Raw genomic sequence first — 18,700 nt, forward strand, 5'->3', positions numbered from 1 at the left:
CTTGGACTCAGCTAGACCTAGAAAGACCCCTAAGCCATTTCATGCTTGGACATGACAAACAAACCCAAATCTTAAAAAAAAAAAAAAAATCAGGGGCAGCTGGGTGGCTCAGTTGGCAAAGTGTCTGCCTTTGGCTCAGGTCATGATCCGGGGGTCCTGGGATCGAGCCCCACATCTAGGTCTTCCTAACGTTCCAGAGGGACACAAGAGAGACTGCACTTCAGCTGGGTACCTTAATTCACTGCAGAGAGAGCTCGTGCTCTCTCTCAAATAAATAAAATCTTAAAAAAAAAAAAAATCAAAGAAAGGCTTATGAAGTGAATCAGCCAGACTCCCACAGACCCTCTCCGTCCACACATCCATGAGCACTCTGAGGGAACACAGGCTGGTCCTCACACTTCGATGTTGGATGGGAGATGAGGAAGCAAAGCACCTCTGTGCAGCAGGAAGACAGTAAATGTCTGAGAGCTGCCTAAATGAGAACTACCCAGTTTTCAACAATGGACACGAGAGACACTGAATTCATTGAGGTCCTGAGCAACGGCCCTCTCTGACTCCACCTGGTTGGCTTGATGAGGTAGGAAGAGCCACAGTGCCTTGTACATTAAGGCGATGGTCTTTTTTTTTTTTTTAAAGATTTTATTTATTTATTTGACAGAGAGAGACACAGCGAGAGAGGGATCACAAGCAGGGGGAGTGGGAGAGGGAGAAGCAGGCTTCCCGCTGAGCAGGGAGCCCGATGCGGGGCTCGATCCCAGGACCCTGGGATCATGACCTGAGCCGAAGGCAGACACTTAACGACTGAGCCACCCAGGCGCCCCGTTAAGGCGATGGTCTTAAAGGCCAGAGACCTCATCCGTGAAAACAAAGACCATCAATAAAACCAGAATAAAACACCCACGAGCACCCCAGCCACCACTCCCAATGGGCCTCACAATTGGGAGCCGCCATTTTGAGTTCCTGAGGTCACTGTGGTCTCCATGTTAACACCACATCATGTCACGAGAGCCATAATCTTCTCAGCAGTGAGGCTGGATCCGAGTCTTAAGAACTAGAGATACTAGAACCAGGACGAAGAACTAACTTGTGGCCTGAGTCAGACCCCTGCTCATCTATGTTTACTGGGTTCAGGCTGGAAAGAAAGTTCTGCTTCTCCTCTGCTGTGAGGGTCAGGAATATTACCCACAGAGTGGAGACAGAGTAAAAGGTTGCACATCCCCTATTCCTACTCAGCAACATTCTTAAGACACAGCAGTTAGAAATTTTCCGAACTACCTGTTTCTGGAACCACACGAAGTATGGGAAAGGAGCTGGTCCATCTCTGAGCATGACCATATTCCTCACATCTGTGGTTTTGCCTGAGGCTAAAGGGATTTAGGTGTGAATGAAGGAGACCCTCTGGGCTGCAGAATGGCCTCTCCCCTAGAAGGCCTCCATCAGCTTCCTAGAACACACAGGCTCAGACATCCTCCCCTGGGCCGTCGAGGAAAGCCAAACGGGGCCTGACGTTTAGATTCTGAAGCATCCAGAGCAGGACTTGCGGTTCTCACTCTGGACATAGGAAGGTGGCAAATCTTACAGGTGTGTCCAGCAGGTAAGCAGTCTTAGTCTGCACAAGGACTGGTTTAAAAGGCTTGAGAAGTATGTAAATATGGGTAGGCTTTGGAAAGCTTGAGACAGAGGCGAAGTGGGGAGCCTTTCCAAGGGAACACAAGTACTAAGGTACGTGCCAAAGCATGATGTGCGCCTGAGGGGGACGGGAACATGGTGTACAGGGAGGGTGACTGAGAAGAGACAGGAGATCTGGGTCCTGCTACAAACCAGCTCAAGTAGTCCCTTCTGTGCTTTTGTTTCCTCACCCATGATGATGATTTTATGCATTGCCCCCACTTCTGATATGCTCTTATTGCATTATAAACTTTTCCTGTGAAGGACCAGCATAATTTAGGCTTGGGAGGCCATGAAGCCTCCATTCCAGGGCCTCAGCTCTGCCTTTGTAGCAGGAAAGCAGACCACTGACAACAAACGGATGAGCATGGTTGTGTTAGTAAACTCTATGGACGCTGAAGTATGAATTTCATCTAATTTTCAAGTGTCACGAATATTACCCTTAAAAAATCATTGAAAATATTCAAACCATCCTTAGCTCATGGGCTGTATAAAAGCAGGGGACTGGGTGCCAATCCCCATCCCACTGAATTTAGATACTGGGTGTAAATGAAGTCTGTCCTCGTTGCCTCCACAACCACTGGAGGACACAAATTTGTTTGCTTATTCGTCAACAGGTCACATCCTCTCCATCGGCGTTTCTCAAACTTTGAAGGGGACAGGAACCACCTGGGCATCTTGTGAAAATGCAGATTCTGACTCAGTACAAGTCTAGGATGGGATCTGAGATTCTGCATTTTATAAGTAGGCTCCATGCCCAGTGTGGAGCCCAAAGTGGGGCTTGAGCTCACGACCCTGAGATCAAAACCTAAGCTGAGATCAAAAGTCAGATGCTTAACTGACTGAGCCACTTGGTGCCCCTGAGATTCTGCATTTTTAAAAAGATTTTATTTATGTATTTGACAGAGATATAGAGAGAGAGCACAAGTAGGCAGAGCGGCAGGCAGAGGGAGAGGGAGAAGCAGGCTCTCCACTGAGCAGGGAGCCCGACATGTGGTTCGATCCTGGGATCGTGACCTGAGCCGAAGGCAGCCACTCAACCAACTGAGCCACCCAGGTGTCCCTAGATCCTGCATTTTTGATAAGCTCCCAGCTGGTACTCCTACTGCTGGTCCATGGATCATACTTGGAGTTGCAAGGATCTGAAGCACCAGAGTGGTCACCACTTTTTTTTTTTCAGGCTATCCAGGCAGTTCAGAATCCTTGGGATTGACCTCTCTAGATCCCCAATTCTAATTCTTTGTAGGACATGTTCCTTGCGGAAACAGCAAACAGCATTATGTGGGGGGTCAACCTTATTCTAGGCTTTTCTCTTTTAAGGGGCTTTGACTTTGGTGCTTGGGCTAGAATCATAGGGACCTGTATCAGTGCTTAGGTACCATGTCTCTGTTTGTGCCAAGGGACACCAGCTCTATCTTCCTTCCTTCCAGTTCCTGACCTGCTAATCCCCTGTGGTACCAGGGCCTGGGTACACATGGATAGCTGCTTTTAACGTTTAATATTAGGCTTGTCCTGTTTATTGAACTGGCAACATCCACCCTTAAGGCCAACCCCACAGCTACAAACACAAGGCTTTTTATGTCATTTCAGGAATCCATTAGGATGGAACAGATAACTGGAATGTACAATCTTTTTCTGGTTTCCTACCAAAGTCATTTCCCTAAGAGAAATTAAACTGAAAGCATGTTGCCAATGCTGTGATATAAATGCATTCACCCTCCCTTACAGACTAATCAGAAATTCTGTGCAGTTGCTTTTGGAAGCTTTCTTTGAGTCTGCTCAGTTGAGTGGTAGTGTTGACCTCTGTTGACAAGGATCTAATGAATGCGTGAAAGTGGTTTCAAACACTGAACCTTGACCTATTTCAGTTTAAGATTTTGTTTCTGGGCACCTGGGTGGTCAGTCGTTAAGCGTCTGCCTTCGGTTCAGGTCATGATCCCAGGGTCCTGGGATCGAGTCCCACATCGGGCTCCCTCCTCGGCAGGAAGCCTGCTTCTCCCTCTCCCACTCCCGCTGCTTGTGTTCCTGCTCTTGCTATCTCTGTCTCTGTCAAATAAATAAATAAAATCTTTAAAAAAAAAAAGACTTTGTTTCTAAGACAGAGCTGAAATATAAAGATTAAAATATCCTTCAACTGATGTGCATTTTATAGACTTTCCTCTCTTAATAGCACACAGTTCAGAAAGTAATTAATTAAGCTATTTAGGGATGAAAATGAATAAAAAAAAGCAGAATTTATATTGGGGCACACAGATTTTCTGTTTTGGGTCCAAAAGGTCACTGGAAAGTACTCAGGTTGCCATGGTAACAGTAGCAGGCCCGAACAGATCAACAAATAGCTACAATTTATCTGAGGGTCTCCAATGAACTATTTTCTTTTTTCTCATCCAGAGAAGAACATTCTGAATTAGATAAAGTCTTCAGAGACAATGGAGGCTTTTTGGAAAATCCAATTTCAGCAATAGTAAACAGGAAAATGCTTGCTTGCTCGTTCCACATATAACTTAGCAACGGAGACTCATCAATGTTGATTTAAATACTTTAATAGTAAGTGGATCATATTAATTTGTTAATCAGTAATAGGGATAATCTCAAAATGTTTCCCTGGAATAAATAAAAGTAGATACATGTGTGTTCTTAAGGCAATCTGCAGAGTCTCCAGGGTGATGCTTCTTTCTAGCAGTTTCTGGACCTCTATCACCAACCCCAAAAAGCAGCTCATTCTCATGAAACATGCTCAACAATTTTATTTTGGCTTCTTTTGCTTTAGACCCTGCTATGGTTCTGAATGGTCACAAATAAAAAAACTGTGAGGACACAGACCTCATGGAAGCCACTGCTAATCTTGCTTCAGGTTCTGACCAAGGGACATTTTGTAGAATCTATTCAAAAAAGTCTTACAAATCAAACATTTCAGCCATGGAAAGTTAGTGTCACCTTGTTTCCAAAATATCTGTTAAAACTACTGTAGCTCATGGGTTCACAGCCCTTAGGTAATACATTTAGTATAGTTCCCGAGGTAAAGCAACTTTATATCTAAAAGGGAGGGTCTGATGAGGGCTCTGACCCTCTGCTCACAAGCTTTCCAACTAATCAGACATTCTCAGTACATTTCACTGGGACTTCTGGGACTACTATTAGAAATGTGCATTATTAAATTATTAGGTAACTCAAATATTATCCCAACTTTGTTACATCCTTCTAACAGTTATTTAGTCATGCCAAAAATACAACCCCCCCCCCCCCCCCCATGCTTATCTGGGTCCAGCAACATGCCCAGAATCTTGAGAGAATCCATTTTCTGAAATCCGGGTCTCTTGGATACAGATGATTTATAAGCCCAGGAAAAATACATTAGAAAGTCACTGGTTTTGCATTTCAGTCCCCATCCCATGACAAACTATTTTTCTTGGGAGGAAACGTTCCAGATTAGCCCTGTCCAATAGAAATACCATGTCAGCTCCATACAGAAATTTAAATTTCCTACTAACCTCATTAAAAATATAACCAACAGGTGAAATTGATTTCAAAAATGTTTAATACTGACATATAAAAGCATATAATAACAGATTTGTTAAATATAGTGTTAACCCAATATATCCAAGATATTATTTCAATATAGAATCAGTATACAGATTATTAATGAGGTATTTTACACTCTTTTCTTTTTGCTGAGTCTTTGAAATCCAGTGTGTATTTCATAATTAGAGCACATCTCAATTCAGACTGGCTGCATTTTTAAGTGCTCGATAGACTCATATGGCCAGTTGGTTACTGAATTGAACAGTGCAGCCCTAGAGGATTTTTCAAGGTAAGGGAAAATGCAGCTATTCACTCTTTGGAATTTAGGATTATGTGATTATGTAGCTGATGATACATTCAAACCACTAAAGATGAACAGGCTTGGTTCCTATGGGCTGACCCTATTCAATGGGTCGAAGAATTTCTGGTGTTCCTTGACCATCTGAAGATAAAGGCTGGGTATGAAGTCAGATGAAGAGGGTGATGATGGTCTGTAATTGGGGAGAATGAGAATTATTATGAGGGCATCAACTTGAGGTCCTGGGGCAGAGCACAGATGACCCATGGGCAGGGGTTGGGCTGAGGGTGGCACCAGCAAAGCTACCAATCGGGTTAGTATTCAAGTTCAAACCACCCTGAAATGTTGCCTGTATAGAAAACGGACCCGAAGCAGAGACGGGTGGGAAAGCCTGCCGCTGAAAATATCAAGAGAGAACTGGAGTTTGAACTTCAGGCTCTAGAGAGTGGTGAGTGTTGGGACAATCAGGCTACTGGTCTGTTCTCAGGAATGATTCCTTGACAAAACTTCTCAGAGCAGTGCTCTCGAATGTTCTTGCCTCTCTGTAGCACCTCTTTGCACACACAAGTGTAGTGTCAGAGTTTGTAAATTTTCATATCAGTCTAAGCCAAATCTGAGTAAGTCCATTTTATATAATCAGCTACGATGAAAGCAAAAAAAAAAAAAAAAAAAAAAAAAAAAAAAAAAAAGTCCTGGCTAACATTTATTGAGCACTTACTATATGCCAGGTGCTAGGCCAGGCAACTTAACACAAATGAGCTCATTTGGCTATGCAGTAGATACTACCACTATCCCCAAAAAGGCCTGATGAAAGATCAGAGAATTTAAGCATCCTATCCAAGGTTACTGCTAATAAGTGGTAAAGCCAGGATGTGAAATCACGACTATTTCAAATTGCATCCTCTTTATAGAATACCATGCTGGAACATGGAGTAACGTGCCCAAGTTCATGCGACTAGGATGTGGACAAGCCAGGATCTGAGCCCCAGCAGCAGAGCTCCCATGATGCAGGACCACCCCTCCAATGCACGTGGTCTGAGTACTCGGCACAGAAAGGGTCTGGAGCTTAGCAGTCCCTCGCTGCGCTCTCTGCTCTTTTCATCTTTGTCCCCATCAGCAGCACGCCTCCCGCTCCTGTGGAGGGGTGGGATGGGAGGTGGTAGTCAAGCCCTCGCCCCAAGAACTGCTGCCATCCTTCACACTTGATCATAAACTTCTCTCTTTAGAGAATTCTGCAAGGAGTTCTCTGTAGAGAGCTCACACACCTGTCAAGCAATGCTGCAATTTAAATGCATTCATCTCGGGGCTCCTGGGTGGCTCAAGTGGTTAAGCGTCTGCCTTCAGCTCAGGTCATGATCCCAGGGTCCTGGGGATGGAGCCCCGCATCGGGCTCCTGGTGGGGAGCCTGCTTCTCCCTCTCCCTCTGCCTCTCTCCCTGCTCATGCTCTCTCTCTCTGTATCTCTGTGTCTCAAATGAATAAATAAAATAAAAAAAAAATAAATGCATTCATCTTGTTCCCTTGAATCTTGACACTCCAGAGAGTTATTTATGATGTCTCATCTGCCAGCCCCCTAATGGGACATTGCTTTCCATTATTTTCCGACAACAGAAATATTCCACCGCAGACAAAGCCCAAAGCACAATGCCTCTTAGCAATCTTAATTCTGCTAAAAATGTGTCTGTTTTGCTTTTTAACTTTTTTCTTTTTTGATGTTAGGTATTAATTTATCCTAGAGTAGAGCAGCCGTGGAAGGCAAGTACAGAAAAAGGCTCAGGTGCTTTTTGCTTCTCATTCTGTTCTACCTTAATTCTCTAAATGACGAAGACAACAAAAAGCCTCAACCACCGGGCAGAAGAGAATGGTGTGGCCTCCTTTAAGGAAAGCTGCCTGGCTTTTTTACAGCAGCATCTCCAATAACTGTAAACAACTTGTGGAGGAGACCAGCGACCCCACCAGTAGAAAGGAGTTCATTTAAACTCCATTTGCAGCTAAAAGTCATCACAATACAAATCAGAGGGGCTGACTGTGATACTGGAGTCAAATGAGAGAATTTGGCGTTGACTGTGTTAAATACTGAAATACGACATGGGGAGAGGCAGGCGGTGGTTTTCATGGACTCCTGAGCCTGTGCTCAGGTGCTGTGGGCCCAAGAAGCCAGGCCCAGCGCTCAGGTCATTAGCCCCATTGTTCCATTTCTCTATGGGGAGGATTGTGGAAGAAGGTCTTGGTTAGAAAGAAATCGCCCCAAGGGCGAGGGCCCAAGCCTTAGGAGAAAGGCACTGCATCCGAGGAGAAGGGGGGGGTGGACAGGTCGGGGGCTGAGGGGAATACAACCCTGGGAGGAAGCGGCTGGCTCCAAAGGAAGGGCCGGAGAGTGGTCCCACAACGTGCCTCTACTTTTCTCCTCCCCTAAACCTTCTCCCTTGTTCTTATTTATTTTTAAAAAGGTTTTTATTTATTTGACAGACAGAGAGAGATAGAGAGTGAGAGAGCGAGCACAAGCAGGGGGAGCAGCAGAGGGAGTGGGAGAAGCAGACTCCCCGCTGAGCAGGGAGCCCGATGTGGGGCTCGATCCCAGTGAGTAAGGAAAGGGTTAAGGTATAGACAGGGAGAGATAGGGGACCTATCTGGCTGGGCTCTGAGACTATTCCCAGCAGGCAAAAGTGCTAAGCCAGAGTGAACAAGAGAAAAGGAAACAAGACCCCCTGGCCTTGGATGTCGGGAATATTTTTCTTTGGTGGCTACGGTGTATCACAGAAAATGACCAAACCTCAAAGAAGTCAGTCATTAAGGATGTTATCAATAGTCTGTGCTCAAACCAAGATGGCACAAGAATCTCAAGGCCACAAGCTTCCCAGGCAGTTCTCAATAGAAGACTGCCATGGCAACCCTTCCAGGACCCCTCTCATTCTAGAGAGCTGCTTCTTTCCTGTCTGCTCTCAGCTTCACTTCATAAACTTTCACTGCGCTTCACCCTTTTGCGTCTGTGAGATTCATTTTTTGACTTCATGAGCCAAGAATGCTGTGATCCTATAACACCAGGACCCCGGAATCCTGACCTGAGCTGAAGGCAGATGCTTAACCAACTGAGCCACCCTGGCACCCTCCCTCATTCTTGATTCTAGGACCATCCCATCTCTGGGGGTAGATGTGGCCCAAATGGCTCAGGGGAAGAATCAACGAGATTGATGAAACACAACACAAACATGCTCAAGCTCGTGAATAACCATGGAGACGGACAAATGACAAGAAGATCCTCTGGAATGGTTTTAAATGAGGAAAAGATGTGGTCAGAAGATACTTTTCTTCTAACTGGAAAGTTGAATGCTGTGCATAACTCCTTAGGCATAGCTCAAGAGGCGAAGGATTCAAATCCCAGATTTTGTAAAAGATCCAAAGCGCATTAGGACCCCGACAGAGATGCTGGAGTTTCCTGTGAACGCCATCACTAACAAACCAACGGCTCCATTTCTGGGTGAATGCTTAGGATTATACTTGGGTTCATTCTTGGTGGGGTTCATGTAACACATCTTTCAGATGTGCTCACTTTCGAGTCTTTGCTCAGGACCCTCTGTCAAACGACCACGCTGAGAAACGTCAGTGCACACTGACTCCTCGGGCTGAGACTCCTTTTACCCGCCCGACTCCTGCTTCATCCAGATTACCTGATCCACTGCCAGTTACACCAAATTCCCAATTCGCCCACACATTATATACCAGACATCCATCTAAATGTAAATGAAGATCTATTTCCCCATAAAAACAGTATTATAAATGGCCATCAGGTTTCATCAATACACTTCTATTTCATCATGTGGCTGGACCACAGGACACAGAACATGCCCACCATTTACAACACGATTTCAACATCAAAAAAAAAAAAAAAAGAAAGAATGAAAATTTTTTTTGGGGAAGCTCCAGAAGTTAAAAAAAAAAACGTGCCCTCTATAGCCCAGTTTCTGCAATGAAACATATTGAGGATGATGATAAAACACTTGTATGAAAGTCTGCTTTTAGGAAATTTCTTATGACAACCTACTTTCATCTTTAAAACAATACCATTAAGTAAATACTATTAATATTCCCATTTACAGTGAAGGACGTGCACAGGGAAGTCATGTGGTTAATAAATGGCAGGACGAGGATCTGACTCTACATAGAGACTTGGGGCTAAACCGGGGGTTAAACTATGGCTCATGGGCCAAATCTGGTCTGTCACCTGTTTTTATAAATAATGTTTTATTAGCACACCACTGTGTCCATTTGTTTACACCTTGTCTATGGCTGCTTTTGTGACACAAAGGCATAGCTGAATGGTTGTGACAGAGACCCAGAGGCCTGCAAAGCCTAAATTATTTATTATGTGACCCTTTACAGAAAGTTTGCTGAGCTGGGGCTAAGCAACCATCCTCTGGGCCACTTCTCTGGGAAGGCGGGCCCTCTCTCCATCACTGACAATGAGCCTCATTGCAGGGAACGGGGGCCCAGAAGCAAGACAAAGGAACAGGAATCCAGAATCTTCTCAATTGTGAGGGGAGGTCCTGGGGAATCACTGACCAGCACAGGGGGTTATAATAAGCTTATTTCTCAAGAAGCATCCTGCCTCATTCCCAAAAAGATCTGAAGCAGGGCCCAAAGGTACAGACAATAAGCTCCACAGACAGGAGGAACTGTTTGCTTTATTCATTGCTGGAGGCTTATTATCGAACAAATGAACAAATATATAACTTATGTTTGTGAATCAGGAACTATGTGTACTTTATTTGAAGACAAATGGGGAACAGGATAAAGGCCCATAGATGCACTGTCCATGAACACTGCGGTCAAGGTTCTGATTTGTTTTGCCTTTTAGGCAGATAAACTGCTCGAGGGGGACAATGCATTATGGAATCAGGTCATTTCCAACCATCTTGGGATTTCCTTGGCTCCTAGAAGCTTTACTCACCGATCATTCTGTTTGCCAGGATTCTAGAATCAATAATAAATTTGAAAAAAAAAGTTTTCCTTGTTATCAAGATAAATGCTAACACTGTGACCTGGCTGTAAATGCTCATTTGTTTGGATTTTTCTTCTATCCAAGTGACTTGGATATCCAAGTGATTGAGTGACTTTTGATTTCTGGAAGAGGATTCGAAAACAACACCTAGCTATTAACTCTTTCTAGAAAACAAACTGGACACAGAAAGAATAACCCTGTAGACTCTAGCTGGTGTACAATACCCCTGAGTAATGCCTGTCCCTAGAAGGACTAGTCATCATGCTGTATTTCATCCAGTCATGAGTCACCATGGAACTTTAAATTAAAAATTTCAGCTGAATCATACTATTACCAGAGGGCGGGAAAGTACCTCTGGAAGAGCAGGTAGGGGAGAAAGGGACTCGGATGATGGAAGGTAAGTCAGGATGGCAAGTATATGGAGAGATGTGGACAGAGAGGCAAGTTCGCAGACACTGGGAAGCAGTCATACCGCGGCCGGGGATGGAGAGGGAGGAAATCGGGTGAGCGATGGAGAAAGTTCCCCAAATTGCACTCTGGTGCCAGGTGGCACCCCGTTTGGGAAGGCTGGCTCTGACCCAGAACTGCTCAAATGTGGACACGGCCTTTCTGCCCAGGCATGCTGCTTCCTGACACTTGGGACGCTGGGGAAATATTACAAGTTTCACGTTTACAGACCTCAGCGGAACACTGCTACATGGTAAGTCCCGCTTGAAGTCAGATCTGAATGTTCTATTTTAAATACGACAGAACAGCTGTGGGAAAACTCTCAGCCTCTCCTTGACCCCACCATCGAGGGGCTTTCTGCCTGGTCTCCTGCAACTCTAAGTAAATGAGCTACTATAATTCCAGTAAAATCGAAGGAGCTGCAAGAGGTTTAAAGCAAAAGCCGGGATGTAGTTCAGGCAGGTGCTCTGAGCACAGAAGCCTGGAAGCTGGACAGCAGAGGCTCATGTCCCTCACTGCACTTGCCCTGGAGCTGGGAGAACTCCAGTCCAAAGTCCATGGCCAGGAGGGAGCACCACACGCACGAGCCTCTAGAGAGAAATGCAATTCTGGCCTCAAGCCCTCTGACCTAGTCTCCCAACTTTTTTTTTTTTTTAAGTATGGAGTTCTGACCTTTATAAAAAGCTAGACTCACTGCCCAGAAAAACAGGAAGGTTACTCACCAGGAAGCCATGGAAATGAGGCAAAAAAGGTGGGTCACTATTTCTCCAACAGCAAAGCTAAGTCTCAGACATTTCCAAGGGTGACTACCATCATGATGCCCCAGTACCGCCCCTCCCTCAACTGTGCTCTGTACCAGCAGTTTCTGACCCATTGGTTGCTAATGACCTACAACTACAGCATGAAATTCAGCAAGCGTCTGTTTAGCTTCTCAGCAATCTCTCCTGCCTAGGACATCAGAGTAGTGCTGGCGCTTGGGGTCCCAAAACTCTCTGGAAAGGTCCATCCTTCACAGAGGTGGTGTGACGCTGGGGATGGGGCTCCTGTCCTGAGCTATGAGGGGGAGGTGGGCGTAGATAAGGAAGTGAAGGAAAAAATAATTAGAGAAACAGGCCTGGCATCGATACTTGAAGCTACCCCAAGCCTTAACACATCTTTGCACTTGAATGCCTCTAAATATTACCAGGGCCCTTTGGAAAGAACTTCACTTTATACATATTTTTTTTTCTATTTTTCTTCCTCCTGTATTTTTTAGGAGCAGAGATTGCCAGCTGATTTCTACTGGCTGAATTTTACCTGTGTCTACAGCAAGAGATGTGTTTGGCCTCCACCAAGCTCTGAGTTTTAATTAGCTGCCAATATTAAAAGAAGTCAGAAGATGTCTTATTAAAAAAAAAAAATTGGGGGGTTTTTGGCTTCTCTTGAAGAACCAGAAGATCTGGAGGCACAGGACCCTCCTCGGCGTGGCAATAATCAGCTGGCTGCCCCCTTTGGACAGGGCTTGTGTTCACCCCCTGCCCCCAGTCCCCACCCTGCTGTCACCAATCCTGAGGCCTGTTGTTTGCTGCCATTTACTTATATTATTTGTGACTCATTTATGCTCCCAGGGCAACCAGGCTCACAGCCCTGACCTTAAGTATTTGCCATCAAAATCCACTTTCACCAAGTATCAGCCTGCCAAAAGCACTTTTGAATGCCTTTATGCTTAAATCCTTAAGAATTCATACTACCTCAATATGATCTATATGTTTCTTTGGGACAAACCTTCATTTCGGAGAAGGAAACAACAGAGGGACTAAAACAAAACCATTGGCATCTCATTAGTGTTGACATTTCAGCCACAGTTCAGTATCTCCGCACACACACACGTGTGTGTGTGTGTACACATACGTGTTTCTTTAGGGGATGGGGATTCCCGGGAATCCTAATTAGCCTGAGGAATAGCAAGATTCAAAAAGGAATTAACCAGTTACATAGGCTGTGATGGCTACCGTATGAATCCCGTGGACAGCCAAGATGCAGGTGATTAGAGAAATAGAAAAAATTAGGAGCTGTGACCTGCAACATAAGGCAAGTGCTTAGAGAAAGGAATGTGTATTAAAAGTGGAGATGTCTGGTGAGTAGAGACAAGTATGGGTAGAGAGAAGAAAGGGAGGGAGGGAGGGAGGACAGAGGTGGAGGGAGAAAGAAGACAGATGAATCTGGGACGGAAGGCAAACACAGACACTCAATGGGAAGGAGACAAAGAGCTGGCCTTTTCTAAAGATCTGGAGCAGAAATGAAGATGCCGGCCCGAGAGCTTAATTACACCCAAACCACCTCCTGAGTTAATGCCAAAATGTCCTCCTGCCATTTGGAGAAGCACAGTCCTTCTTTCTAATGAGAATACCACACTTGGAACCTTGCCTTTCTCCCCGCTGACATGCCAACCAATTTCTTATGCAGAAATCAACCATGCTTATTTCTGGGATAGCTCTAGTCCCCATTCTCGCCATGATAATAGGCCTCACATGTTAACACAGCTTGCAAAGGAAGGGGATTATGCAGCACTTCTGTTCTTAAATAAAGAGAAAGATTAACGCTTAGATTCTGTCTTCCAGCAGGTATGACCACAAGACTCTGGCCCTTCCTGAGGCCAAACTTCCCAAAGGAAAGACGATTCCATTAATTTTGTTGATATCCTCACCTCGAATTTCTGCCTGAGCTCCACGTTGCCTTCTTCATCCCCTTCTGGAATGGGTACGTTGTAGTACTCACCTTCCTCTTGGTTAAGCAGCTTGTACCTTTGGGAGACACGGGAGGGAAGGAGGGTGAGAAACACTGCGTTTCTACCACAGATACAGCAACATCTCTCCTTTGACCTCCGGGTCGGCTGTTTCTGAAATGTGTCCTGTGGGGAGAACTACAGCCAGATAACCTCACAGCCGATGGTCATTTTAGACAGAAGCCAGTTTGTCTGCTGAATCTCTAAGGGCTCTAACGTCTTCAAGACTATCAACCTTTGGTTGACACATACGTATTCAACCTTGGGCATTCTTACCATCCACTGGCCGGCATCTTCATCAGCTCCGAGACTCCAAAGGAAAGGGATCCCATGAAATCATTCCTTGTTGTTCGATCCCAGTCCCAGATTTCTACGGACAGCCGTCGGTCTTTATCCGAAGGTTTTAATTTGCTACAAAAGAGAGCACGCACACACACACACAAAGACACAGACAGACAGACAGACAGACACACACACACACGGTTATCTAGAACCTGGTTTCTTGGGAGCCACACCCCATGGTCATGATGGGAGTCTGAGATTTAAAAACCAACAGTATATTCGATTCACTTCCTGGGGCTCCCCGCTGCCAACAGAGTACCCACCCCCAGCAGCCAAAGCTCCAGACTAGCGGTTGGCAAACTAACACCCACAGGCCAAATCTGGCCCGCTGCTTGTTTTTGTAAATAAAGCTTTACTGGAACACAGCCATGGGCTTTTGTTTACATACGGTCTACGGATGCGCAGAATTGTGTGTGGTTGCAACACAGACTGTATGACCCAGAAAGTCTAAACTATTTACTAACTGGCCCTTTACAAAGCTTGCTAATCTCTGTTCTATATAAAAGAGCTACGTTTCCGGTCATCCACAGAGAAACCACTTCCTGTGTTCTAATCTGCAAGGAGGACCACCCGCTTATGCTCAACTGCAGGCAGTGCTCTCTTACCCCCGGCGGTTTTATGCCCCTCTCTCCCCTGCCATGGCCCCCTTCCTTCTTTCTCTTCTAACATCTCTGCCTCTGAAATCCTGGCACTCCTTTAAGCTCCATTTTAAATGTCACCTACTCCAGGAAGTCCTCCCTCTTTAAAGGTGAGGATGATCTTCCCATTTCAGGGGCAATAGCATGTGACTCCTGTATTCCTTGTTTTAGAAATTATTATTTAAATTCTTACCTTACCTTCTCCAATAACCCTCAAAAGAACTCAAGTCCATCAGGAAGTGGGACATACCTTTTACATTTTGACATTATCTTAACATAAATGCATTTTTTTGCACACAGGAGGTATTGATAATAATTTGGGGCCTGCATCACGTAACTCTTGGTTACCATCCACCAAAACAGGTGACGACCGTGACTTCTTAGCAGTGGTCTGAGAAAGTCTTAGGAATGAAGTGAGGTTTAAAGACATTTACAACAGGTCCGCCCCATTATCTCTCACAGTGAATGGGCAGGTTTGTGATGTGTGGGGAGAGAATTCAACTGAGAAGAGAAGACAAAACTTACAATGTAAAGGACTCATTCCATTGGGGGTTTAGTGTGGAGCGGATGGTTCTGGTTTTCTGTTTGCTTTCATTCTTTGGATCAGGAATAAGTTTCAGCTTCACATAAGGATCTGAAAGCCCATTTGGATCCATAGGAATTAGATTTTTTGCATCTCGTACTGTGAAGAGAAAAGGAAAGAAGATCAGATGTTATAAAAAGAAAACTGACCTGTATTGCCCAGTGTCCTGTGTCAAGACCCAGCTGAATGACAGAGACGCCAAGATGGTGTTTAAAGGGAGAGGAGGTGAGGACCAAAAGCCTCTGATCTTTGATATGAGAAAAGCCGTCTGCTGTCATTGGTGCCAGAGACAATGGGCATCATGCGGGCCCTGTGGTCAAGCCTTGGGACGGCAGCGTCGGCCTGGACACCTCATATGAGAAATGCAGAAGCCTGGGTCCCTCCCCAAAGCTGCTGCAACAGACTGTGTATTTAAACAAGATCCCCAGGTACTGTTTGCAGCCCTTCTCCAGAACTGGTCCTGCCCCCCACCCTCCCCCCAAGGAACCAGCTAACCCAGGCCATGGTATTGCATCACTTGAGCTCCTGAAAGGATTCATTTCTTTTCTTTGTAAAGGCCAGTGACTTCCAATCTGGCTGTACATTGGAATCTCTTGGGAGGGGGTTTAAAAATCCCAGTGCTGGGATGCCTGGATGGTTCATTTGGTTGGGCTCATTGGTTGGATCCCAGGGTCCTGGGATCAAGTCCCGCATAGGGCTCCTTGTTCAGCGGGGAGCCTGTTTCTCCCTCCCCCTGCTTGTGTGTGCTCTCTCTCTCTCGGACAAATAAATAAATAAAATCTTAAAAAAAAAAAAATCCTAGTGCTCATGGGGCACCCAGGTGGCGCAGTCCATTAAGCGTCTGACTCTTGGTTTTGGCTCAGGTGGTGAACTCAGGGTCATGAGATCAGAGCCCTGCATTGGGATCTGCACTCAGTGGGGAGTCTGCTTGTGACTCTCTCTTCCTCTCCCTCTGCCCCTCCCCCTGCTATCCCTCTCTCAAATAAATAAATCTAAAAAAAAAAAATGTCCAGCGCTCACAACTAAATTAGAATCTCTGAGGGGTGTGGCCCACATTCTTAAGCGCTCCCCAGGTGATCCTATGTGCAGCAGAAGAGCCAACCGTGCGTACGGCTGTGACACAGAATATGCTCCACAGCTGTGCTATGTCTTGTTCTGCAACGTGCACACGTGTCCCCAGACCCGTAGCACCCGGGACATCAGCTGTGCACCCACCACATGTGTGGAATCACAGGCCCCGCCCCCAAATTACAAACTCAGGATTCTCACTTTAGCCAGACCCCCGGATGGTTCCAGCGCACACCCTAGATTGAGACGCACTCATATGGGAATCCAAAATAATGAGGAGGAAAGGCCGCTTCATCCACAGAGGGAGGCATGCTCAGAGATGCAGCTAGCAGGGGCTTGTTACCTCTGTGGGAATGGGTAAAGCCACTGCATGGAAATGAGATAGGTCATTATCTAGCCCTATGATAAGAAAGGACCAAAGCCTGAGGCTGCCTATCCCAAACGTCTTCCTCACCATCTTTGGATGGCATCTTCCCCAACATGGCTGATACTTCCCATCATCAGGGTCCCTAATCAGCCAGATGCCATGAGTACACACCTAACTCGTTCTCCCAGCATAGCCCCTGGACCAGCAGCGTTGGCACTACTGACTGAGTTGGAACCCTAGGGGTCGGTGCAGTGGTCTGTGTTTACCAAACCTCCTGGTTCTGATGGACGGGGGAGCTGGGGAAACACTCTTCTAGCCTATCAGTACAGATCATCAGTTGAGGGCGACTGTTAAATGAAGTCCTTAGAAGAAGGTGCTGGGGTTGGCAGTGGGCAGAGATAGAGGAGGGGATGGAAGGATGTTAAAGATATTGGGTCCCTGGACATTGCCCTAAGTCACAGACCAGCACTGCCCGTTATCAGCCTGGGGATACATGGAGCGCCCGTGCCTGCTGGTGAATGGCCTTACACCCTCCTTGTCTGGAAGCCTTAGCACAGGCAGGTGACGGGACCGTGTCCACATGGTCTGAGTGGGGAGTGGGCTGGTTCACATCTACTAGCCACGGAGAAGCCAGGCTTCTGTTCCTCTTATTCACTTATGCTTTCCAAGGATTTTTATCCGCATAGTATCTAACCTCATCCAACTGGGAGTGGGTAGAACATAAGCAAGCTCAGCACACCTGCTTTCAAATCCTGCCCCCCCTCATGTACTCCCAAGCACTGGGAAACATAAGTTCCCGAGCCTCTGTTTCTTCCCTTAGGAAAGCAAAGGGGGGCTCATTCCAAGTGAGACAGGATTGTTGGGGGAAGTAAATTGTACATAACTGTACAGAACTTTATGTGCTTTAGACAGTTAGTGGCTTGGAAAATGGAGGGGAAAAAGGATGCCACGATGTGAGTGCTTACTCTGCAGAGTCTCCCACTGCCCACAAGGGATTAGGAGGTCTCCAGGGGACCTGGCTGCCTGAAAATTCCCTCAAGCTCATGCCGAAGGTTTTTCAGTGCAATGCAGAAGATCCAGTCTCCTAAAACAGCAACCCAAGTATCACAAAAGATGAAAAGTTTGAGCATAAAAATAGAGGTCTCCCACGAGGAACGGGAAGGGGCCAAAGGTCTCTTTCCAATTAAGCACTGGAATGAAAATCAGAGATTTTATAAAAGGCAGCTAAAGCCTGGAATGTCTACCACGGAGGCTACAGCCCAGATAAACTAATGAGGAAGCAGAGAGGCCGCCGAGAGTGTTGCCAGTTACAGAATGATTATGGGTGCTGGCTTTTTCATCTTCAGTTTCTGGTCCTGACAGCCAGCACACACAACATCATTTAAGGCTGATCTCTTCTGAATGGTGATGAGTTACAGTCTTGATGGGATTTAAAGCTGTGGGCTTCCTACGGAGATACCATGACTGAAGTGGAAAATAAAAAGAGATATCAATTCCAAATGTCATTGAAGTAGACAGTGGGTCCAAATTTCAATTTCCCATTGCAGTGGAGAACAGCCTGCCTGATGTGTGATGGACTCATCACATGCCAGGGCACGTGAGTCAGGCCTGGGAGCAACGGACTTGGGGGCTCCCATCAGCTCAGATCGTGGGCTCTGGGGCCAGGCTGTGGGCACATGAATTCTGGCTCTGCCACTCTGTGGTGCCATAGCCCCAGGCAAGATCCATAACCACCCGGTGCCTCAGTTTCTGCATCTGCAAAATGGTAACTCCCTGGGAGGATCCTATAAGTTCATAAAGTGCTGAGACCAGTGGTAGGCACACAGTGAGAGCCCAATAATGATTATTATCATTGTTGTTAATACACGTTGCTGGCAGAGAGCACAACCCTAAAGGCTTAGTTGTTCAGAAACTGGACTGACAGCTTATGAGTTGGCAAGCGAATGCCCTGAAGAACAACAGTACGATGCGGAAATTTTCTTTTTTTTTTTTTTTTTTTTTTTTA

At 45.9% G+C, this 18,700-nt stretch overlaps 1 protein-coding gene across 1 annotated transcript in view; it reads right to left on the reverse strand.

The window, feature by feature from the left end:
- Positions 1–18,700, reverse strand: part of PRKCA (protein kinase C alpha) — a 385,436-nt gene that overhangs the window by 66,601 nt on the left and 300,135 nt on the right. The window contains exons 6-8 of the mRNA XM_021678425.1: positions 15,203–15,359; positions 13,974–14,108; positions 13,620–13,716 (exon numbers count right to left, since the gene is read on the reverse strand). Of these exons, the coding sequence (XP_021534100.1) occupies positions 13,620–13,716; positions 13,974–14,108; positions 15,203–15,359 (389 nt within the window). The remainder of the gene's footprint in view (positions 1–13,619; positions 13,717–13,973; positions 14,109–15,202; positions 15,360–18,700) is intronic.

This window comes from Neomonachus schauinslandi, chromosome 15 (genome assembly GCF_002201575.2).
Source record: "Neomonachus schauinslandi chromosome 15, ASM220157v2, whole genome shotgun sequence".
Taxonomy (NCBI): domain Eukaryota; kingdom Metazoa; phylum Chordata; class Mammalia; order Carnivora; family Phocidae; genus Neomonachus; species Neomonachus schauinslandi.